The sequence below is a fragment of the Lepisma saccharinum genome, chromosome 16 (genome assembly GCF_977018435.1).
Source record: "Lepisma saccharinum chromosome 16, izLepSacc3.1, whole genome shotgun sequence".
In the NCBI taxonomy this organism is placed as follows: Eukaryota; Metazoa; Arthropoda; class Insecta; order Zygentoma; family Lepismatidae; genus Lepisma; species Lepisma saccharinum.
In genome coordinates this window covers 57,211,655-57,237,464 of record NC_139244.1, presented here as the reverse complement: position 1 = coordinate 57,237,464, position 25,810 = coordinate 57,211,655, and the positions used below count along the sequence as shown (strand labels likewise).

General features: G+C 42.0%; 1 protein-coding gene across 1 annotated transcript in view; it reads left to right on the top strand.

The window, feature by feature from the left end:
* LOC146000493 (uncharacterized) overlaps nt 1–25,810 on the top strand; it is a 288,360-nt gene that overhangs the window by 131,911 nt on the left and 130,639 nt on the right. The window contains exon 4 of the mRNA XM_083138216.1: nt 6,573–6,699. Within this exon, the coding sequence (XP_082994342.1) occupies nt 6,573–6,699 (127 nt within the window). The remainder of the gene's footprint in view (nt 1–6,572; nt 6,700–25,810) is intronic.

The following is a 25,810-nucleotide window of genomic DNA, read 5'->3' as shown; positions in this document are numbered from 1 at the left end:
ACTGAACATATGAACATACAGGGTGATTACAAATGATTAATCGGGTTTTGACGTATTATAGCTTCAAATATATAATGTCCACCCGTTTGTACTAATAACCAATGAAAAGAGCATATTTTAAAGTTTTGTTTATGTCAATGCAGGTTTCATTGTGATGCACCAGGCGGCAGGGTGATAACAGTTTGCAAAATGGCGACTAATCAACAGAAAGCATTTTGTGTGTTGCAATATGAGAAGACTGAATCCGTCACTACCGTGCAGCGTGCGTTTCGAAGACAGTACAGCATACAGCCACCAACCCACCAAAGCATTCTGCGGTGGTATCGACAGTTCAAGGACACAGGTTGCCTCTGTAAAGGAAAAAGCTCCGGACGACCAGGTGTAGCAGTTGAAACAGTGAAGTGTGTCCGAGAGGCATTCCTTTGTACCCCAAAGAAATCTAGACGTCGTGCAAGTCGCGAACTGGGCATTCCTCAGCCAACTTTGTGTGGAAGATTCTGCGCAAGCAATTACATCAGAAACCATATCGCATACAGCTGCTGCACCGTTTACGGGCAAGCGACCGCACCATCAGACGCAACTTTTGCGAACTTTTCCAGGAAGCAATGGAAGATGACGAATTTACCCCCCGAACTCGTGTTCAGTGATGAGGCAACGTTCCACGTAAACGGTCACGTGAATCGTCACAACGTCCGCATATAGGACACGGCAAATCTCCATGTTACAGAGGAGATTGAAAGAGATTCTCCAAAGGTGAATATCTTCTGTGCTGTTTCACGTAGCAAAGTGTACGGGCCCTACTTTTTCCCTGGGAAAACTGTGACGGGTACAATGTACCTACACATGTTGCAAGACTGGTTGTTTCCTCAACTGATAGCTGATATCCCCAACTTCATATTCCAACAAGACGGAGCTCCGCCTCATTGGCATAGAGAAGTGCGTCGCCATCTCAACGAGGAACTTCCAAACCGGTAGATAGGGCGCTGTTCTCAGGATGATTTGGCACTCTTCAGGTGGCCCCCAAGGTCTCCTGACCTTAAAGTTTGTGATTTTTTTCTTTGGGGATACGTGAAAGACAATGTTTACGTACCACTTTCGCCGACAACATTGCCTGAACTCCAGGATCGTATCACTGCTGCGATGGTGAACATTGACAGGGACATGCTCGAACGTGTATGGGTCGAACTTTACTACCGCATAGATGTTTGTCGTGTAACACAAGGAGAGCGCACAGAACATTTCTAATGATGTGTAAGAAACTTGAAAATGTGCATTTTCATACAATGTATCATTCACTATTTTTTATGTAATACTTTGTGCAATACATTCATCCAAAACCCGATGAATCATTTGTAATCACCCTGTATATTAAAAATAGCACGAAGTTAATTTACTTCCTCACTTAGCAAACTCGAGAGGTGATCTCTCCAAGAGATACACGATTTATGCAGTTTTAATCAAATATTTACCGAGTAAAGCATATAAGGTGACATAAATAAAAATTATTACTCAACAGTTCGGCGCAGAGCGTGGAAAAACAACAGTATGCTGTGAATATATCTTCCGAATTAGCAATTGTCGTGAAATTTAGATGAGGTTGGCAAGTAATTTAATCAATACCTTTGCGACTTTTAACTTTAAATACTGGTATCTTTTCGTCCGACGGCCGATCTTTGGAGTCTTGGGTAGATGATCACTCACACATATAGAAAATTAACAGTAGTATACTATACCATCTCGGCGTTCTATACGTTCCAGCGACGTTTACCGTACTCCTCTAAACGGCGGCGTGACGTCAATCCGCGGTCCTCCTTGCGACACTAACACTTCCCCACGCTACTTCTTTGTAGCGGCACTTCGCAATCTTCTCGGACACACCTTCCTTCTACGCTTCGACATCACGGCGATCATAGATGAGGGAAAAACTGTCTCTCTGCCATCTTGTTTGCCTCGGGATGGAGCGATTCATTGCTTCGCATCGTCTCTCTCTCTCTTTCTGGGAGACGGCGAAAACGGGCGAAGTTTCTTTACCGGGGGTATTCGTGGATTCTCACTGCTAATCTTGCGCGGGACGTCGGCATCGTCTCAAGACGCAGTAGGTGTCGCTTCATTATCTCAATCTTCTCTTCTAGACGGTAGATCTAAGTGTGGGCTGGTGTCGCTTCATCTTCCCATTTCTCTCTCTCTCTCTCTCTCTCTTTCTCTCTCCGTAGAATTCTCGTCGGGCGTCGGCGTCGAAGTACTCAGGAATGCTGATTCGACTGGCGGCTTTCGGCGGTATCATTCCATGGCTTCTAATCGGGCTGTGGGCGTCATTTGTGGCGATGTGGCGTTTGTGGCTTTTGTGGCGCTTGTGGCGGCGTTTTAGTGGTGTGACGTCGCGACGCTGAGCGATGATCTGCTGCGTTGTCGGCTTCATGCAGGCTAGGAAGACCCAAGGCCCCCTTCTCTTGTGATTAGCCCGCCATAGTGGTATTAATGTTCCTCGTCACAAAACGAATAACGCGAATCCAGTGCACAGGTCACTAATTAACACTGCGTATTCGTACAACTAGTCACTGTCACTCACTCACGCAGGATAAAATACACGGCGCGGTAGAAAAAGACAAAGTCCCGAATCTTTACTCCGACTGTCGCAGAGGTGTTGTCGGTTCGAAAACTGGCGCTAGACTGTAGACTGTTTGTTCGTTCTGCCACTATTTAAAGACAACTTGAAATTTCGAAATCTAACAGAGTGACTTTTAGGCGCGGAAATCTGAAGTTACGACGTTGGTGGTCAAGCGTCCCTTTTTTTGCTTGGTCCAGCTTCTTCAAGCACACGTGTTGCGTTAGAATGGGGTGAAAAGAATAGTTCTACCCTCATCCGGTACGTAACATGTTCCTCCAGTAATTGGCCTCCCGCGTGGACTTTCCTGTCGCCAAATGCACAAAAGTCGCTTAAAAACAGTGAAAGATTTATCACAGTCATTGTTAGTTCCGAGCTCCTACGACCGAAAGGGGGAAAAGTCGACAAAGGCAGAGAAACACAAAAGGTTCAGAAACGTGGTGTTTTTCTACCGAAGCTTCAAGAGGATACGAAGGTTCCAGAAAAATATAAAATAATGAAAACCTAGGATATAGAATAATAAAAAAAAAGTAGGTGACAAAAACTGGTTGTCATAGCACTATACGGTGCATGCTCTAGAATCTTCCATTCGAATGACTGAACTCTGTCGATGGTCCTGTTTGTCACATGAGGCTTGACGTTATCGTGGAGGCTGACCACATTGTCCACATCGATAACGCATTGGCTTTTTTTTCCTGATGGCAGCTCGCAGTCGTGAGAGTGCCGCAATAGCTGTCAACGTTGATGGTATCACCTTGTTGCATGAAATCAAGCAGGAGTGTCCCCGGCGATCCCAGAAGACTGTGAGCAATGCTTTGCGTTGTGAGCGAGGACGCACCGACCGCTCATTGTCATGAACGTCTTCTCGGCCATTTTTGAACTCACAGCACCACAACCGCACACTTCTCAAAGCGAGACACTTGTTCCATACGTCGGCTGCATTTTCCTATGGATCTTCATGGGCATTCGTCCATTGCTCCATAGAGAACGAATAACACCTTGCTGCTCATACGACGTGGTCGTGTTGAGTGCTACAGCCATCTTTGCAAACTGACAGCAGCGCCGTGCCGCGGAGCAGCCGAGAGTTAACGCTGGGTCGTTCAAAGAAACACCTATTGCATTGAATGTATATTCTGATTTCTCAATCATACTAATATTTCGGCTGAAAAAACAATAGGAGCCAAGACTTTTCGATTTTCTTTCTACCCACATGGTTTCACTTGTTAGCTGTTGTAATTCCATAAATATTCATAATTGATCTTGTTCAAGCTTTCTACACAGACGGGCCAAGGGAGAGGCAATCAATTATTGCATTAACAGCAGTGCTGTAGTCCCCAAGATTTTCACAGGGTATGCGCAGTAATATTTAACCCAGTGGCCGAATTGGAAATAAATTACTGCCGGTGTGCTCGTATGCACGGGCCTGTCTTTTGATACAATCCTTTTGTGTGTGATGTCTTAAATAATACATCGATTCTCATTCTATCTTTATCATCACAAATTGTAATAACTAATAATATATTAGACATTTACCGAATCACTACTGCAGAAATACCTAATACCACAAAAATCAGTCTTAAAATTAACATACATGATAACTGTGCTGTGATTGGTACATTGTTTAATTTATTGCACGTTATGTCATGTGGTAAATCTGTAAATGGCCGTCCTTTCTTGGTAATATTATATACAATTCTAAACACGTTACTGGTTGATTTTAAGTCTTTTTGATTTAGAATGTTAAATGATTCTTATATTTTGTTCAGTTTAGAACTTTTTTGCACATTCCCAGCGCTATTGTTGCGTTTCTCATGACGTATGATCGGCAATCGTGCATGATATGTATATATATATATATATATATATATATATATATATATATATATATATATATCTGAGAGGAGTTTGTTGGCGTTCAACAACTCCAATAAATAGGTACCAATTTAAAAACAATTACTACCGGTATGCTCTTCGCCATGAATTACAAAGAATTTTATTTCCTAAACAGTATACAAGATATGGTTACATAGAACGATTATTATTTTTTTTATGTATACGGATAAAAGTAGTCAAGCTACTTTCAGAGGTATGTGCTTATGCCCTGGTACCTGAAAATTAACCCAGGGCGTCAGTTCCGTGAATTTTTTACGGATTCCCCCGCTTTTCTTTGATTCATCCTTGATTTCCATTATTTTTTTAATTACAATAATTCACTGTGACATTGGCAAGAATGTCCCAGTGTGAAGAACCAAATTTGTTCGGTTTTCCTGAACAAAGTTGGTTTCACATCATTCTACAAGGTAAGAAGATTAAGATAAAGGTTAGAAATAGTAGGAAGTAAATAAGTGTTAGTGTTTAACATTAATATTATTTATGATCACAGATACGAAATTACATAAGTGTGTAATTGGGTGGGTAATGTTTTCTTAGGATAAGTTTTATTGTGTGTCGTGTGCATTAGTGTTGATGGATGAGATGAGGAATGGACATTAACACGATTCTATGAATGTTAAGCAGGGTCTATGTTCTAGTATGTTATGTTTGAGATAGTGAGAGTATTATTGGCTTTGAGATGTACGTATTAATAGTACGAAGAGATATGAAAGAACGAGTGGTACCTGATGCAAGGAGACTTGCGGGAGACCAGCAAGAGTTGGTCGGACTGGGATGAACATCGGTACGACGGTTGGTACCCGGGACATCATCAGGAAGGGAAGAAGTAGGGAGGGATTTCCTGGGAAGTATCGGGTACATTAGTACGTTCGGTAGTGGAAATATAGAGAATTGTCAAGAATCAGTGAGAGAAGTTTGCAGTGTGTTTAGTAACGAGAATAAAGAAGGGGGTGTAAGATTACAATTTAAGAAAGAAACGAAAAAGAAGAATCTGGGTTAAATTCGGTTGGTTCCTAGGTCGAGTCCTTGCAGTGTTATCCTTTGCCTATCTCCGTGGAGGCGTAACCTTTTTTCGTTTTGGCGTATCACTGTCTTCTGTATTAGTGTCTCCTTCTTGATGTTCCTGTGGGAGGTTCTGCTTCATTATCCTCTTGGTGATCTTAGTCCTAAGGAGGGATGTCCTGTTGTTGAGTTTGTCGAAGGTGGATTCTTTGTGATCTTCTGGGGGGTATATTACATTCCGGAGGTAGGGGTTGAATGGGGAGGTGAGTGATGCCGGATTTGAAGAGTGATTCTTATATTTTGTTCAGTTTAGAACTTTTTTGCACATTCCCAGCGCTATTGTTGCGTTTCTCATGACGTATGATCGGCAATCGTGCATGATATGTGTGTGTGTGTGTATATATATATATATATATATATATATATATATATATATATATATATATCTGAGAGCGAGTTTGTTGGCGTTCAACTCCAATAAATAGGTACCAATTTAAAAAAAATTACTACCGGTATGCTCTTCGCCATCTTAATTTACTACCGGCATGCCATACCGGGTCATACCGGCCCAATTCGATCACTGATGTAACCGTAAAAAGATCAGTGAGTAATGGCCAAATTACATAAGTATATATAAACGAAACGAAAGTAAATAGTATACGCATTGTAGCAGAAGGTATACACTAACGAGTAAGGTCAACCCTCGACTACATGCCTGATTAACAGGAGGACTTGCTATCATATAAACATTCAAGATATATCGAAAGTAGTTTTTTTTTTGTCCAATATGCATAAGATGCTTGAAGTCAGATTTCTCAATACAGTTGAGAAGAAGTCCATAAAAGTAGATATCAAAGACGCATTATTTGAAGATTTAGAGAAGAATCCTTAAAATATTTGATATAATTTTCAGTTCTGTTTTTTTATGTATTCGAGCGAGTAGTTATTCAAACCATGCAGTAGCCTAAATCGTATAAAATATCTAGATGATTGTACAATATAAACTACAGCATACCAACATCCTGGCTATCGAAAGATACGTATTGCTAATTAATTTTAATTGTCTTTGCAGAGACAAGCAGAACGTCTCCCTGCCGCCGTTCGGCCGTTATGCTACGGGAATCTTCTACCTGGACAAGACTCACCACAATGAGAGCGAGCGGATGTTTAGCGACCTGGCCGGAGAGTGTCAGCTGCGGGTGAGTACGCCGTGCTTTGAAACTAGTGCTTATCTGGTTTTATCGAATGTGATAGTTGAAAGCATAAACTGTTAAGGAATTCAAATTCCTCCCACTGCTGAGAGATGATCAGGGGCCCTTCAAGTATCTGAGCGATGCTCGCTCAGCAAGATCTTTGCTCGTTGAGCAGACAGATCATTCACATGACGCTGCGTGCTCATTGATCAAAATATCAATGCCTTTGAATAAACTGTGATTCAATGTGGCTGCGTCAAGTGGACAAGATTTTAGTGTTTCAAAAGCTGTTAATTATAGAAATAGTTGATTTGGACAAAACTGTCTAAATTTTCATTTTCCACACCCCGGTGTATATTTGGATGAAACAGCACTTTCATTTTAATACAATTAAAAAAACTGGAATATTATATTACCTTCTGTTGTTTGAACTTCCTCTGTAATTACGCTAGCTATGTAGTAAGCCGTTAATTATAAATATTTCCTCATTGGCCGCCAACCCGCCACCCTCACAACACAGTTTTCCTCTTCTTAGGCCGTGTCCGAAAGGTGCAAGACCGTACTTGAAGCGAGCATCTTCCGAGTATGGTCTTGGAGTGCGGTCTTCAAGTCGTGGACTGGAAGTGAAAGTCTTTCGAATTGCCCATCGACTGCAGCGCCAAATACGACCAGTAGATAAAACTCAGGACACGTTGTTTTCCCCGCGTTTTAAACACTTATTTTTCATCATAGAAATCACATAGCATTTTCAAATGTTCGTACATATACATTTCCACACATTAGAAGAACTATAACCAAGAACTTGCGGGCCCATAACGTATATCTACCTGTGTCGCTGGCTTTCTACCTCCGTGATTTTAAACAAATGAACAACGAATGCGGAAACCACGTGACCTAGTCACCAACCATCTGCACTGAGAGCTGTGCACTTGCGCACTTCTGTTCTTGGCGCTTTCGAACTGTACTAGGTGACATCACTTCCGCCAAGACCATACTTCAAGTCTGTACTTTGTACCTTTCGGACAGAGCCTTATACTTGCTTCACGAGATCGAAACACAAAAATGCTATTCTGTGGCTCATTGCGAGCAAGGTTCAAGTTCGCTCAGCGATCAAGTGAGCAGGGCTCGCCGAGCTACGCTTATTTGGTCGTCAAGTAGCTGAGCGATCACGTTGCTTGCTGAGTGCTCGGATACTTGACGCGCCCCAGACTGAAAGTGAAACCACATGGTGCAAATATAAATGGTTGCAGTCGTGCGACCAAGAAAAATAAACCTGTGTGAACTTAGTGAATGTACAGGTGCCAACAGCGCCTGGAGGAGTGATATTTGACACATTGTGATACGTTAAAATTGTCAATCAACTGTGCATTTCGGGTTTTGACACATTTATTACTGCCTTGTCATGGTTTATGTGCAGTGGCGTGCCCAGGATCTTCGAAATTGGGGTTACTTTTTAAGTGGTCAGCCCTCTTCTTCCAATCTTTTCCTGCTTTTGACGTTCTTTCTTTAGGAAAAACTGGGCCAAAGACGAGCGGTTATGACCTCCATGACCCCCTACTTTCTCGTATCCATATCTAAATTCCAGTCTCGTTCACTTCATGGTATCGAAAGGAAAGTCTCCCATCTCTTCGAACATTCATAACTAAAAGATACAAAAATATAACATCTCAATTATCAGCTGTAGTCTATATTTGCTCGATCATATACGTATATTCGCATCACTTGGTCCCTTAGATTAAAAGAGGAACATAAATTATTTGAAAATAAAATCTTCGGAAAATATTGGACCTAAAAGGGATGAGGAGACAGGTGAGTGAAGAAGGTTACGTAATTTAGAACTGCCTAATGCGCATTCATGTCCAGATATTATTAGAATAATTAAATCAAGAAGACTTAGGTGGGCAGGCCATGTGGCACGAATGGGAGAGGAAAGAAGGGTTTACAGGATTCTTGTTGGGAAACCTGATGGTAAGAGACTGTAGGAAGGCCAAGACGAAGATTGAGGGATAACATTGAGATGGACATAAAGGAAATTGGTAAGGATGGAAAAGATTGGATTGATCTTACCCAGGATAAGGACAGATGAAAGGCTTGTGTTTCTGCAGCTATAAAACTTCGGGTTTAAGAAGGCTAGAGATTATGATTTGTTGTTTTAAGTCCACTTTATGCACAGTATGGTTAATCTGGACTGGACCTACAGTTTAAAGTTGGAACCGAACCACTTGTGAAGAAGGCTAGAGAGTTAGCTAGTTAAATATTCGCTCGGTATAATATGAAGAACTAAAGTGAATTTGGGGTTTAGATAATGATTTCAAATGTCACACCAAGGTCTTGAAGTTTGTTTTCGAAGACCACTTTATGCACAAGGAGTCTAATCGGGAGTGAACCTACAGTTTAAACCATAATGTGCAGTGCCAACATTGGGAACAGAACCGTTCTCAGACTCGTCTTCGTCTAGGCTTTTACAAGTCCGTCCTATGCATAGGCGTGTGCAGAACCTCTTATTAGGAGTCAAAAAAGCCTTGATGAAGTCTGGGAAAGAACATTTTCATTTCATCTCACTGTTTTATTTTATAGATGGGTACAAAACAGGGCCATATATAGTGTGTGTCCGGACCCACAAAAAATCACTGTATTAGAAGAATTCCAACTTCCATGGACCCATTTTCTCAGCCCCCTCTTTTCTTTTTCCTATCTTTAATTCGGAGACTAATTTATTATATAAACATGGTTTCGCACAGCAGATTCCAAACAACTAGAAATATTTTCCAACAGTGGTGGTGATTTCTGGCCAGTTGCTCCCCCCCCACTTCTTGTCCCTCGCACTGCAGCCTCTTAATACCTTGTCTACCACCCCAGTTATGGAACCCAACTGCCGCTACTGATTTCCAATGTATGGGCAATCTATTCTGCAAACATATGAAGGTAGCGTAGCGCAACTAACGAATATAGTGTGTGGGATTTTAAAGTAACAAGAGAACGACGTTGGATAGTTCAATTACATAAGAAACAATGCACTCCCGCCCCCTCTGTAGTTGCTCTGAACTTGAAAATACTTTTTAAGAGCATAAAATTGTTTAATAATGGTGATAAGATTCCTATGCCCTAAATTTCTAAATGAAAGTATTCGGGGAGGGGGTTAACTGCCCCACCTTGCCACCCCCCCCCCCTCGTGCGCACGCCTATGTACCTATGGAGTGATATACATGGATGTGGCCACTGTGCGATTTAAGCTTCTTGCTTTGGGGGGGATGCCCACTCAGTAGCGTAAATTTAATTCAGGGTGGCTACTCACCGGGAATTCCTTGAATTCCGGGAATTATGCGTGAATTATTGGCTCCGGGAATTATGCGTGAATTCTACTTTAATTTTTCTCCGTAGACGTGAAAAATTACAACTTTTTTAATCCAAATCCTATTCACATTTTATGCAAATAAAAATAATTTTCTTAAAATTTTCTTAGTCTTATCAAGTTTATAACCATAGCTAGGACGCGGCGGGCGGCGGCCCTGGGCGCCGAACTATCTGAATGAAAAAATGTTGTAAAATTGATTGATTGATTTGTGGTTTTAAGTCCACTTGATGCACGGAAATGCTAATCGGGACTGGACTTACAGTTTAAAGTGGGATCCGAACTACTGTACTGTGTGGAGAAAAAATAATTGAAATCGTTTGTTCGAACACAAATGCTTTACCACAAACTTCTACCCCCTTTTTGCATAATTTACAAGGATAATAACGTCTTTGATACTACTAACACTACTACTACTACTACTAATAATAATAATAACAACAATGTTGGTCCCGGCGGGTTCGAATCCCGGCTTGGGCATGGATGTTTGTGACTGTCTATTCAATTTCATCATATCACTCATCCCCATCTGCGCAAATTAGCCAAACGTGGCACAAGAAGCGAAGTAAAATAAAACAAATCAATAATAATAATAATGTTATAATACTAGTATTATTAACACTATTATTATTATTAGTACGTTTATCCTGGCACTTTCTCCCCACCTGCCCAGACAAAAATTCATGGTTGCGCCTCTGATTGTAAATAGAAACTCAGCACCTTAAATTAAATATTTTAATTATATTACGTATACCGTTTAATTGAATTATCATTTTTGGACGTTGGAATCACATAGACCCTTTATATTATTAAGATATTTGTGTGTGGATGTTGAGAGGCGGCAATACGTAAGGTTGAAATAGAGAATACATCTGCTTGAATTTTTGGAAAGTTCGCCTTGAAAACCGGGAATTATACTTGAATTTTATCATAGTCCTAGAGTAGCCACCCTCTAATTTCATGTTGGGAGGTAGTTTTTTTTGGGGGTATGCAAATCTGTATATATGTTACCAGTTAGTAAACTATTGCCTTGAGGTTGTAAGTACCTTAAAACATTGGTACTAACCTAGGACATTAAATCTGATGATACTATTTATAAAAACTTATTATATAGTAAAACCTCGTTAATCCGAACCCCGATAAGCCGGACTTCGTTAATCCAGACAGGCAAAAGGCAAATAGAAAAAAAAAACAGAATGCAAGGTTTTAAATGTGGCTAGAAGTCAACAAGAGAACTTCCCAATGGAAAGGCACTGATGGAATTGTTTCCCGCAGATTTTGTACTGTACTGTAGATATTTAGGCCTATGCCCTTTTTAAAAAAAAACGTAATAAACGTGTTTGTTGCTATAAGCGGAGTTTTAATGCACTTTCTACTGTTCTTTTCGGTTATTTCAGTTAATCCGGACTTTCGTTAAACCGGTCAACTTATCCCCCCCATTAGACCGTATTAACGAGGCTTTACTGTATTTACATTCTAAGAAAACCCAAACTCGTGCTATGGAACTAGTAATACCGAAAACTTAACCAAATTTCTATTGCCAAGTTCAGATTTAATGTCCATCTAACCTGCCTACAGATTTCTTGTGAACACTTTAATACATGTAAAATTACAGCACTAGACGATGAAAGCAAGCTGCCTGCTATTGTCTCGGCTCGGTGGGGTTGTTCAGTTGCAGAATGGTGTCCTCGTTTACAGGGTGTATCTAAATTCCCATTACAGACTTTGAGGGCTTGTAGTGGGGACCAAAACGTTCAAGTTTTGCATAGGAACTCATGTCCGCTACAAGCAAAACACCACCACAAATTTGGGCGCAAGTTGACAGGTCGTGGTGGCCCAAATCCTTGGCCTGCACGTTCGTCGGACTTGACTCCGCTCGATTATTTCCTGTGGGACCACATGAAGAGCCTGATTTACGAGACCCCGTTGGAATCCGCGGAAGACCTGCTGGCGCGGGTTATGGCAGCGGCGGATGTTGGACTACCAGGTGTTGGTGATCGTGTGTACCAGAACATGATACGTAGGTAAGGTGTTCGTGTTGAAGTCAGTGGTCACGACATCGAACCCTTCTTGTAAGTGAACGCTGCAGCTATGCAAAAACAACGTAGGCTATAGCAGAAGTGGGCGAGTTCAACGTGTGTTGGGGTGGTGTTTTACGTGTAGCGGGGAAATGGTACGTTTCCGGACATGGGTTCCTATACAAAACGGGAATTTAGATACACCCTGTATAGTTAAGGAATGGTATACTGTCTGCTTTCAATTCCATCTTCTTTGAGGGTGATATAAACGTTCCCGTCATCACCCCCGTTAATTCGTACACTATATGTGGCAACAGGATTACCACAATATTTTTTAACGTTCTACTTATTCTTAGAGTTTTGCTGTGAGCAAGTGATTCCTATTTGGGAGATCGTCGAGATAAGTCTACAAAAATCCTAATTGCATAACCACGTTTTATTTTTATTACCTCGAGCAGCAGCCGGCTTCCGTGGTGGAGTGGTTAGCACAGCGCTCTACGACGCCGTGGGTGCCGTCTTCGAATCCAGGCATGGGTGTTCTTTGAGGGTGCCCCTTCATTAATTTCATCATGTCATCACGCATCTTCATCTTCGCGATTAACCGACAGTGGCAGAAAAGCGAAGTAAAATAAACCAAACCAATCAATTGCATGGGGTCGGTTTTACTTAAACTTAACTGTTTCACTTTCACTACTACCTTGTAAAATTCTTCTATCAACTGGTAAGAGTCTCGGGGTGTGGAAATAGTTGCTGTGAAGCAAGGGTGCCACAGGATTTTTTTTTAAATTTTAAAATTGAAATTAAACTGAAAACGCCTTAAAGATAGTATAATACAGGGTGTCTGACATAAAACCGGTACACATTATATGTATCGTTCATTACAGGCGTGCCAGTTTTATGCGGGACACCCTGTAGAATCCAATTAGGGAATATACAATATGCTTGATAATTGTGAGTAGTTGTCACAAGGATGCTTTGTCCAGTACTTTGGACGTGCTGCAACACACGGTGGTGCGTAATGCTGCCAAGTCAAGGCCTGAATAAATATTTTCTGCGCTTGCCATGATTTCTTAAAAGTGTTCTTCTTCTTGCTGCTTCTCAAATCCGATAAATTAATGAACTCACTAATATGCTCTGATGCTTTCAACAAATCTATATCTAGAGCCTGAAGAATTTGCGTCACTGGTTCAAACATAGCTGACAATCAATCAGTTTTTCCAGATATCTGTGGGGTAAGTGCCCCTCTGACCCCCCTCTACGGGTGCCCTTGTTGTGAAGGCAAATGGTGCTGTAGTGCTAAAATGTAATTTCCTCTTGTCGGCATATCGAACATACGAGTGCATAAATACTGTATTTGAATCATTGTTCACACTAATTCCCATGTTATTTCAATATTAGTTGAAACTTATGAGAACGCTTCAAGTTTATGATTTACACCACATTTATGTGTTTGAAACTTCAAGCAACAAGAACTTCAAAATAAGCAGTGACGAGTTCCAAAATAAAATTCTTACGTATGACAACTTTCACGTCGACGCAAGGAAGTTATTTGACCTCCAGAAGTATAAATCGTATAGGTGTGTTTCAGATATGGCCGTATTTAGGGGGGGCGGTTTAGGGTTCAACCCCCCCCGAAACTTCTGGCATATTGGATTAATGGAAGCTTAGAAACCAAAATTTGACATATTTTCAAAAAATTGTTTGCAGTTTCACAAAAATACAACATCGAGACAATTCTGAAATGATCGAGCTAGAATTTTCAAACATTTTGAATTCTTAAATTTGAGCGAAACGGGTTTCATTCTCAGAATCGCAGCCCACCCGCGACCCCTTCATTTTCACTTCTGTTGTCCTCTTTCCAGTGCTGTTCCTATATCAGACTGAAAGTTCCCTTGTGATTGTCCCAAAATTCCCTGTTCGATAAGGGTTTAAAAACCCCTTTATAAGAGTTCAAACCTAGGATATCCAGCTTCGTAGCGCATTACATTCACTACTCTTCACCCAGCGGTCGATATAGTACATACATTTAACCTATATGCGGTCCTATAAAGGACATACTTGTATAGTGTGTAGTGGTTGTATATAATGTTGTTTGGTAAATATAGGAACAATATGAGCGTCGGAAAGTGGGATCGAACTGGTCCATAGAACCCCCTCACCCCGAATTGACATCGTTTATTGCAAGTTACGAAATAGCAGAACGTTTGTTAGTTTTATTGTTAATATCGAAAATAATGTCCAGTTAGTATTCGAACAGAATAACCAAAGAAAAATGGCGTTAGATCGAAAAATTGAGGTTACAATACAGGCACCATGTTATGTTTTACCATTTAATCCAAAGAATAACTGGTTCCACAGTTTTCAAAAATCCAATAATTAAGTTTTATGTGAATGGTCAAACAACATAAACTTTATGACTAAAATTTCTCTTACTTTTAAAGCTTTTTCTTGAGGTACCTAAAACTTAATAACAAAATATAATAACTGTGAATTTCGGAATACACTGCATGAAACGCAAAATAAATAAATAAAAACCGTTGTGCTGCATATTCACACTTCGGATGGATAGAGTACAAAAGTCTCCTCAAGGATATAAGGACAGCAATAATAATAATAATAATAATAATACGTTTGTATCAATAAGTTATTTATAATGAAATTTTAATCATTATTAATTAATAATTATTATTGTTATTATTTCTATTATTCAAATTTCTTGCGATGCGCATGGGAACAATTACGAGTGAAACCCCCCCCCCCGAAATATTTTCCTGCCTACGGCCATGGTCACAGACTGTTTCATTGTGGCTTCGAGCAGACATGATTGAGGCCAGTTCTTGTAAACATTCGGAAACCAAGCGGGCGGGAGATAGTAACATAGACATTCGTGATTCAAAACAAACGTGCAATTGTTACAGATGTAACAAACGCTACGTAGTGGATATTTCCTTGGAAAAATCAAAATAAAATTGGTCGCAGACATGGCGGCTGTGCGCATCCTGACGTCACATGAAACCCACCTATTGGTGGTTTGAAAGTTCACAGTTGAAATTTGTATACGTGTCTTTACAAATCGTTTATCTCTGTTGCATAGTCAGCTGCGAGTGATTATTCCTAGGTGCGCACAATTCCCACACTTTTCTGTACCCGATATCAGTCAGGATTTTGCCCATCCTACGCATTTGTACATGAAATTGGGAACCTCTCAACTAATCAGTCCATTTAAGTCATTCATAACCCAACAATTTGTAGCCCTATGACCTTGTTTTGCATTTTTATCATCTTTACTAATGTTTGATTATGATTAAGCAATAAAACGTGAATGAAGCATGCTCGGCCCGTGATATCCATTGAACTGAATACGATAATAAAACGTGGAGTTCCTTCTTGAAAATATTCGTCGTGACAGGTCGTTCTGATAAGATAAGCAAATCATAAATGAAGACCTCCTGCCAAGCTTAAAAGGCAAATACTCCATGCGCTTTGCTTTACCAGAGACTTGTTCACTTTTAATTAAACAAACGCAGGGTGCGAATTAACGGGGGCTGCCGGGGATTCCCCCTCACAAAAAATGTTAACAAAACAAAAATATTGTTATACCTCAAAGAAAATGGAACTGAAAAGTATATAGTATATGCTTAACTATGTAACAATTGAAAAATCATTTTTTCTTTCCTGAGGAGCTGCAATTCTAAAGATGGATATTACATAGCTCTGTTCTATGGAAGGGGTAGGGGGCGGAATAAAAAAATATTGACAATAATTACTATTTTTTGGTCTTTATATTAAAAGTTGTTCAAGGACAGAAATGGTAATCGGTGGTCATTTTAAGTAAGTTTGAATTCATCACTTTTGATTTCCCGAGTTCTTTACTATGCTTTCATTTGTTTTGATTTTCTCAATTTCGGAAAGGGCTGTAGCCCCATCAGCTCCCCCTCTGCATACGCCACTGAAACAACGAATATTCCTTCCCCATCGTGAGTCTTATTGTACTTGTAAAGGAAGGAAGTATACTTAAAAATCTGTTGACCGTGACCTAGACGGTCCAAAAGTGGGCGTGTGATTTTTCATAATCTCTGGAGACCTCTTTCTGTGACGAAAGCTTTCATTTGCACAAGAACAAAAAATCCCTCTGTCGGGAACTTTCTGAACTAATATTTCTAGAAGTAAAATCGAGAAACGAAACTGTCAATTGAAATCAAGGCAGAAGCATTTCGGGCTCATAGTGTTGTCATCGGAATGAGAACGAAGCGCTTCTAAACTTCTCAGAACTCATTGCTAAACACTTGGTCATCAGCTAGCGGCTGCATAATTTTCGGTGCATCCAGTGACGAGCGGAGGTAACAAGGTACAGTCCAAGGTCGTTCAGTGATGTATGCGGAAATAACTTCCGGAAATAAGACGCAGAAAAATTGTCTAATCTGAAGAACCATAAGGAAGGAAGGACGAAAAGCTGAACAAATGTTACGTTAGTATCTGCTGTGAAACTAATATTTAAATACTCATTTTCATTACAGTCTGGTGATAAGTCCACCTGGGGACGCCATCAAATTGTTTCGAGGCAACGAGCTATCATGTACAAAGCATACCACCCATGAGCTAAAATATGCAACGTATACTCTAGCCCTGGAATCGGTGGAGGAAGGCCACGCATTACTGTAGAGAAGGGGAGAAAACGAGTGGGTGGAGCGAGGGAGTACACGCTGCAGCAAACATCAGATATCTGCAGTCACTTTTCCGGGACAGAGTATAATAACCCTCTCACGTTGATTGAATTAAAATTGTTGGTTGCGTCGGCTTCCTCACAGACAGTGGAAGAGACCAGCTCTTCTCAAAAATGTAAAAATATTTGATAAAACACGGTCATCTGCCAACAGAGATGACAAACATTTTGGAAGGTTAAAAGCCTGTTTGAGGAAATCAAAGTCTGCACATTCAATGAGAATATGCCGAATACTTAAAGCGACACATTGAAGGGTCCAGCCCTTGCATCAAGTGAGCATGAGTTAGACGGCTGTGTCCAATACGCAGTCGAGTGAGAAGAACTTCTTCGCGACGGGAGGAACGGGCCGAGACGAGGAACATCATGCACCTACTGTGGGCTTAAAAGCGTGAAGTTTGTTTCTCGTTACCACATCCCACTCTTCCTGCCAAGTGCCAAGAAGGCAACAACGAAACACATTCTGCAGGTCGCTAGCTGGCAGAAGGTGGACGAGAACGTCGCCATCTGCACGAGCAGGCTTGGAGTAATACACTCACGTAAGTCTTTGTATGAAAACAAAAATTAACTGTATCAGCTATATGCAACACAGACATGAAAAAATGGTACCAAAATGTTCGGAAACTATTCAAGTTTTATTGGCAATAGCAAAGAAATCAATAAATCTCCACGTGAGCACCCTTGGTAGCACGGAGAACATCTAGTCGAAATTCAACTTCTCGCCATACATTTAGCCAACATCACAGGAGGGATTGATGTGATGACTTGGGTTATCCGTTGTCGCAGAGTTGCAAGATCGTATACAGGAGTTCTGTAGACATTGTCTTTCACATAACCCCACTGTACCTCTAATAGAGCGCTCCTGATACTGGTGTAGATTTGCATAGAGTGGATTTGCCTTTGCACATTTCATTGCTTCGAAAGGTTGCTTTTTGAAGCACATATAAACGCATGTATGCTTTTTGTAATAAGCACATCACGCTACGACGCCAGGGTTCACGGGTTGGAATCCCGGCCTTGGCATGGATGTTTGTGAGTGTCCATTCATGTCATCACTCAAATTAGCCAAAAGTGGCACAAAAAGCGAAGTAAAATAAAGCAAACCAATCAATCAACACTTTATTCCCTACTTTCATTTTTCATTCTCGCTGAAAAGCTTTTTATCAGTCATCAGTGAACGTTTTGCCTTTTATCTAACTCTCTCTCGTCTATTCTTAAGGCTAGATTTGTTTTTTTCATTTCATATTTAAGGTGAAGTTACACCATTTGACCCTCAATAAATTGTATACGATGCTTGCAACACACACAGATAATGCTTAAGCCTCATAAATGTAACGTTTAAGTAGTTCTTCTAGGACATTTAACTAACAAAATGGGAATCGTTGTGGTGCGTTCATTCCTCCACGAGCCTTGTTATGCTTTCGTAGGCCACACTGTCATAACAGTATCTGCAATCAAGCAAGACCCCATCAACCTTATGGTGCATTTTTGTTATGGTGAGCTTTTGGATTGCTCTTTTCCACTTACCATGCCTTGTTCAAGTCCTGGTTGGAACGCCACTTTATTTTAAAGAAAGTTCCGAAATATCAATTTCCCTCTGTCAACCACATGTCACGTCCACGTGGAGCACAGTATATCCTCCCCTCAAACCTTTCCCACCAATAGCGTCCGTTTTAGGAACTGACAGCACTTGTCAAGTCCACGTGGAGTAAAGCAGATGTTGCCAACTCAGTTTCTTTATAGGTTTAATAACGTGTAGTTATATATGGTTATCTTGATGGTTGCGTTATATTGTGTTATGCTATTTTTTTAATACAATATGGAAACCTTTGGAGTGTAACGTTGTCACAGTTCGTGTTGGATGTCTAAACACTGCAGGTAAAAGTGACAACAGAGTTTCTTAGAAAAACAGATTCTGGCTCGAAACCAAATGCGCGTCCGGTCGGCTTTTTCTTGAGCTGTGTCAAAGATACCGAACTGGCGTTCCAATCAGGACTTGACGGATACTTCTGGGTTGTAACAGTCCCGTTAACTTCTAGTAGAATCGTTATAGTCCACGCGTTTACTTCGTTAGCGTCGAAGAACTGAAGAAAGCCGCCGCCACGAACGTGGGTGGGAATAAATAGCGGGCGAGTTGTGTTTGTCCAATCACACTCAAGCTTCAGCCAATGGGCGCAGCGGTCATTCTGCTCGTCTACTCCACGTGGAGTCTGTCACATGACTGCGGATGCGCTGTTGCCGTACTTTGCAACTTCAATGTGGAGACAGTGGGAAGGTGCTTGTGCGCGGAGAGACAAGGTGGCGTAGAGTAGATGTGTGGCAACACTATGCGTTGAATGTGATTGTTGCAGCTGGTGGGCGCGCTCCGTGAGCCAGCTGGTCGTTAACGTAACTAGCGCGTCGACTGTATGTACAACCCAGAAGTGTCTGTGACTACATATTTCTCCAAAGTTTGTGTCTATTTTTTAGCTACCAGTACCTGTTTGAGGCAAAAAGATGGGTTTACACTATGGACATCTCTGTTTCATTTCCCTTTTTGTGCAGAATAGGGAAGGTTCTTTAAAGTAGATGTACGTTAGCACTATACTCGGATACACGAAGTTAGGAGGCTGGTAGAATTTGAACTGTTGCCACAACTACATCTGGTCAACTGGAATAGGTTCTCGTTTTGCAGTTCGTCTTGGTAATATAGGCTACGGGATACAAAAAGGGCATCGACTTGTGGGATCAAAGATGACACTGTAATTTTCTAATTGGAGTGACGGTTGACGCTGGTACTAAGTAGCACTATTCTCCGTCCGTAATAAGAATAAAGTCAGTGTAAAAAAAGCACCTGACTTGTATCATGTGCGTCCGCAGGGGGACAAAGGGAGTGCCGTGCCCCCTTCCCAGAAGATGAATGTTAACCTAAAGGTTTCACACACATAATTTTATGATAACTTCGAACTGACGGAGTGTTTCTTTCAGGGGGCGACACTACTATGGGAGAATATGCCTAGTTTGCCCCCTGAAAAAATACATTGCTTGCCCCTCCTGTTGGCATCCACGACTGCTTGCTTGACTATCGGTTAATTCAGATGAAAGTGGATGGAGCCGCGGTGATCTACTCGGTAAGGCGTCTGACTGCCACGCAGGAGACCCGGGTTCGAGTCCCGGTGTGCTTGATTTCAGGGTTGTATCAGCGCTCTGAGGCTCACCCAGCCTTAAATAAATGGATATCTGGCCGCAACCCTGGGGAGTAAATGCGGTCGGAGCGTGGTGATGATCGCATGGTGATGTGATCCAAAATGGCCGAGATAAGAGAATGTATGCCCCACACCCATATCTACTACATAAGCTACATGACGTGACGCAAAGTGCACGGAGAACTTTACCTTATGCAGTGCATAAAGTAGTCTTACAGTTTCGCTATGGTGGCATGATTTTTATCAAACTGATATTACTACGTACCACATTTCTGCTCAACAGCTGACATCGGAATTAGCCAATGTGATTTCTCAAACCTCAAGAGCATTTCTTTACAATGACTTCGCTTTTGCAGAGGATAAAGAATAACTACATGATAAACGCTTCTCCATTAGGTGCGCGAACCAAAGATTCTGCCTTTCCCGTTAATGGCACCCGTGCACTTCATCCAACCGCAGGATTTTGTGGCCGGTGTGCTAATATAATACGTTAGTTCGCTACACGTTTTACTTTTAACACTGGTTGTAGTGCAGGTGCATCCCGGTGTCAGGCTGGTGCAAGGAAATGATGTTCAACCAAGTAGACGGATGACTGTGTTCAGCCACGGGGGGATAAGGGGAGGGGGGCAAGGGGACGGGAGAGAGAGAGTGAAATAACCCTGCCACCATAGCTCTCTCTCTATCCCTCTCTCTCTCTGAAAGGAAAAAAAAGAAAGAAAGATGCTGGGGTTGACCATTCTTGCCCCCCCCCCTTTCCAAAAAGTGGCACTTGGAAGAAAGAAGGAGCACCAATAGAGAGAAAAAAAAGAAGTGTCTTGAGTTTCTTTCTTATTCTTTCTTTCTTTTTTTCTTTTTAGAAGGAAAAAGAAAGAGACAGAGTGTGGATAAAAGGGGAAGGACAACTCCGCACCAGGGGGGTGGCAAGCGGGGGCAGAGTAAAAGAGAGAAGAAGAGAAGAGAAGGGAGGAGGGGACAAGAAGAGGGGATCCTGCCCACACCTTTCCCTTTCTTCTCCAGTTTTCCTTGTCCCGTTTCTCTTTTCCCATGATTGGGGGGGGGGGGGGTAGTTTCCCCACACTTTTGAAAAAGAGGAAGAGAGAAAAAGACATCTTCCCAGGCCCTTCCCCTTTCACCCCTAACTCTCCCTCTTTCCTTTCAAAAGAAAGAAAGGCGGAGAGAAAGAATAAGGAAAGATTGAAGGAAATAAAGATTCACCCCCTCCCCCGAAAGAAGGAAAGGAAAAGGATATTTAGGAGGGGGTTGCAGCACCACCCAAAGAGATGGCGGCCGAGTGAGATGGTTCCGGCCGCCTTTACCACCTATATTCCTTTTCTGGAATGTCTGGAGTAGCGACGCGCAGAGTCGAAAGCTTGTGGGCGGGGCCAGACTAGGTGGGGAAGGGTGCAAAATGCAGAATTCCCCTAGTAGGCTTGCGAGCTTTCATGTTTACTACAGAACTACTGGACCAGTCGAGTCGCCCCTTCCCGCGCGACCCCTCCTCTCCGCGCGTTCATTGGACGAGGCACACAGCCGCAACGTGCACACAGGACGCGTTCGCATTCTCTTACTCCAGACATTCCGGAAAGGGAGTATAGGGCGCCGGCTGTTTTCTTTCATCCCCTTTATTTTCCCTTCCGGTGTGGTTGGCGGGAGGGCTTGTAGGTGGATGAATCGGTGAAAGGGGAAGGACATGCGAATATAGAATGCCGCCGCCATGAACGTGGGTGGGGATGAATAGCGGGCGAGTTGTTTTCGTCCCATCACGCTCAACCTTCAGCCCAACTTCAATGTGGAGAGCGTGGGAAGGTGTTTGTGCGCGGAGGGTTAAGGTGGCGTAGAGTAGATGTGTGGCAACACTGTACGTTGAATGTGATTGTTGCAGCTGGTGGGCGCGCTCCGTGGACTTCAAAGCCAGCCGGTCGTTAACGTAGCTAGCGCGTCGACTATAACCAACTACACGCGTGAGTGCAGAGAGTCAAAAAGTGAATCCAACTAGACGGGGCTTACATGACTTGCACGAACAATTCTTACAGGTATGTTGGACGGCACACGAAACTACAGCATCGCAACAAATTATCGAAGTAATATGACAAGAAGGCATGCGAACATGTCAAAACTTCGTCTCCAGTAACAAGCCAAACCGTTATGCAACCGTTTGGTTTGTGGAAATCACATGAGCAAATCTTGTTGTGAAACAACCCGTGGCGGCAATTGGGTTCCAAAACTCGGGGGGCAAGGACAATTTACTTTCCTTGGTAGATAGGGTTTAGCATAGTGCGGGGGCAGCTGCCCCTCCCTCTATACGTCCCCCCAATCGCCGCCACTGGAAACAACTTATGTTTGTTCCAGAACCCAAAGAATTTGAGCGCTTTGAAATCAAGGAGGCCCACGTTCTATTCCTGACGGTTCGGATCCCACAGGTTCAGTTCTTGGAAGGTTACATGAACATAAAAGTGTTTCTAACAAAAACAACCCTAGAATGCCAATCTATTCTAGGAAGTTCACCATGTTCGTTCCCACATTATACAGGGTGATTCAAAAAGGACTTTACAACTTTGAAAGCATATAGAAATTTATTCAGATAACTTAGATTCGGTTGAGGTACCATTGCAAAGCAGAATACATCAAGTTTTGACTCACGTAGTCCATTAGTACCGAACTCGCCCACCAGTAGCGCTGTCAGCATTGTTCTTGAAAATTACTACTTTTACTGGTGCGGAACGTGCTCGCTGTTGGTTTCACGAGACGCAATCCGCAACTGCAGTGCAACGTAAGTTTCGTACGGAGTATCGTAAGGCGCCTCCTAGTAGGCCTACAATTTACTCTTGGCACCAAACCTTCGTTGAGGTTGGTTGCATGGCCACCTCGCTCCCCAGATTTGCCCCGCTAGATTTTTTCTTGTGGTTGTTTCATTAAATATCGGGGTTTTGTACCACCCTTTCCTGCTGATCTTGCTGAGCTGAGACTTCGAATTAACCCCGCCGCTGCAGAAGTGACGCCTGACTTACTGGCGAAAGTCTGGAATGAAACCAACTTCAGGTGGAATGTATGCCGCATAACAAATGGTAGCCACATCGACCCAACATGAATGTTGTTTGTGTTTTGCATTGCAATGGCACCTCAACTGACTTTTAAGTTATCTGAATAAATTTCTATATGCTTTGAAAGTTGTAAAGTCCTTTTTGAAGCACCCTGTATATACTAATTTTAAGTGATTTTTGAACTATCCTAACCGAGATATACTTCATATCAACTAATAAGAGAGGGGCAAATAGAATCAATCATTAGTGATTCGGCTATCAATAACAGAAGAGTACAAACCAGATTCATTCCATCGCAGATGTAGTGGAAACAGTGTTGCAAAAGCAAGTGACCGATTTATCACAATTTATTGTTTATCTATTTGCTTTATTTTTGCTTTTCTGCCACTTTTGGCTAATCGCGAAGACGAGGATGAGTGATATGATGAAGGGGCACACAAAGAACACCACCCAGGCCGGGATTCGAACTCGGGATCCCTGGCGTCGTAGCACGCTGTGTAGCCACGTAGGTAGCCGATTTATCACGGGGCGAAATATATGCTGTGTTCGGGTCAAGAGCACAAGTACTTTCGTCTGGAGAGACTATTCTTCACTAAGATGCCCATCCGAATATTGCCAGAAATGTTCAGGATGCGTTGCTTGGGGGGGGGGGGGAGTAGAAGGGAAGTTCTTGACCACCCGGTTTACAGCCTCGATTTGTCAGCATCTCACTTTTGTTTGCTCCAACCGCTCAGAAAACTCAATCGAGGCGTCGACTGCAATCAGATGATGCATTGAAGACCTTGCTGGAGCGAAAGTCATGTTTCGCTGACCGTGTCCGACATCTCCACACACATTGAATCGGCTGTTGAAGTGCCTATGGAGATTTCTTCCGAGGAAGTATACTGCATTCTTGTATCCTCAAACAATATGCATTCTCTGTGAGTATCATATTGTTTCTCTATATTCATAAATAAATAAATACATGTGTAAATCATCTTGAACATTGAACAGTTTTCATTTCATCATACCTCGTATTTATAACGTACAGAGGATGAGAGAGGGGGGAAGGAGAAAGGCAGGGATAGGGGATATATTTCGTTAAAACTATGCTATATCCTCTAAATGTCATTGTAGGGGTGTAAGGGATGGCCCTTTATCAAGACACACAAATGTCAATCTCCCTTCCAGGTAGTACATCTTGGACTGCATCTTACAGACTAGCGAGGCTCTGGCGTCTTGACCCATGGCCAATTTAATCCTCTATGGACTTGTCCTGTCCGTAGGCTATATGTTTGTGATTGTCCCTTTATCTCCTTCATCTTATCCTAATCTTCGCAATTAGCCAAAAGTGGCAGAAACGCGAAGTAAAATAAAACAAATCAATGAAAATCTAAATAATAAAACGCCTGGGACGAAGCGCATCCGGAAGGGGGAAAGGGCAAATTTCTTGCTTCCCCCGAGGAAATCCTGCGGATGCCCGTGCGTTGGACATACTGATTTGATAGTCTATCTCTAATTAATCACCATCGCTTTTTTTACTTAATTAGATCAATCAACACGATGAACAATTAGGTAAAATTGCTGAGAGGTCAAAGGCAACGAAACGTCTTGAGAATAACTAAGCTGAACTTTCGGTGAACAGATCTCGTGGTGGATCCAGAGCTTAAAGTGAGCCAGAACGCAAACCGGAACGGATCCGTTCCAGCAAATCAGTTTCGTGCAGGAACTCAGTTTCTGCTGCGACATGTATTTATTTAATATACTATATGAAAGTCTATCCTTTGTTGCATTAATTCTTGTAAACAATAGATGGAGAGCAAAAGAGAAATACTAAGAAGTACTAAATTTGTCTCCTGTCTGTAGGTGGTCTGGAAATTTAGAAGTAATAGACTATATTTCGGTCAGTGCTATTCGTTTAGATATAAATAAGAACCTAATTTCCTGAAATAACATACGTGATAGATCTTGTGTTTATATAGGCCTAATTACTTTGTATGCAATAATAATCAGTGGTTTTCTGGTGTCACACAAGCCTTACCGGCATATTTTTATAGGTGAGAATAAAACTAAAATATTTTATTTTAATGAAATAAATATATGTGTCTCTAAGTGGATGCACGATCGTTTTATGAACATACCACAGTATTTGGAATAGATCTTACAATGTAGACAATAACAAATAATAAGAAGAAGAAACCAACTTTAAGACGACCGAAACCTTTTTTCTTCTAAGAAAACACCACTAGCTACAGGGCCGTGACCGCAGCTCCAACTTGCTTTCACGTCACTTCCTCTCTTCCGCCGCTGTCCTCCCGCCCGAATGCCGTGGTAGCGACCGAGTCTGCAGCGTTGTCTGAATCAATACTCCGGCAGAGACGGACCCACGTGGGACGACCCTCGAAAACACTCTGGAAGTGGACGCTCGCTAAAGGGGATAATGGGGCATCTCAAGAACTCTGTTACTTTCTCACGATTTTAGTTAGGACTGTACCAAGACGGAGACAGCCACTGAAATAACGAGACGAGAACAGAGCTGCTCAAGACTTGACGAGCCGAGAACAAGATAGACCTCTGCAGAAATGGACACGAGACGAGACTTTGTATCACAAAAACTCGGTCTCCTACCAGCCTTTGTAAACAAAAGGTAAAAAAAAAGGTAAAGTGCTCCCCTGTGCTTAGCACCACGCCATGAAGGCGTATAGGGGGTGTGGGGGTAACGCCCCACACTTTGTAAACTAACTATAATATATCAAAATCACTTCACAATTCTCTTATATCATACATATCAAGCGGATGCGCGTGTTTAAAGATACGTCATA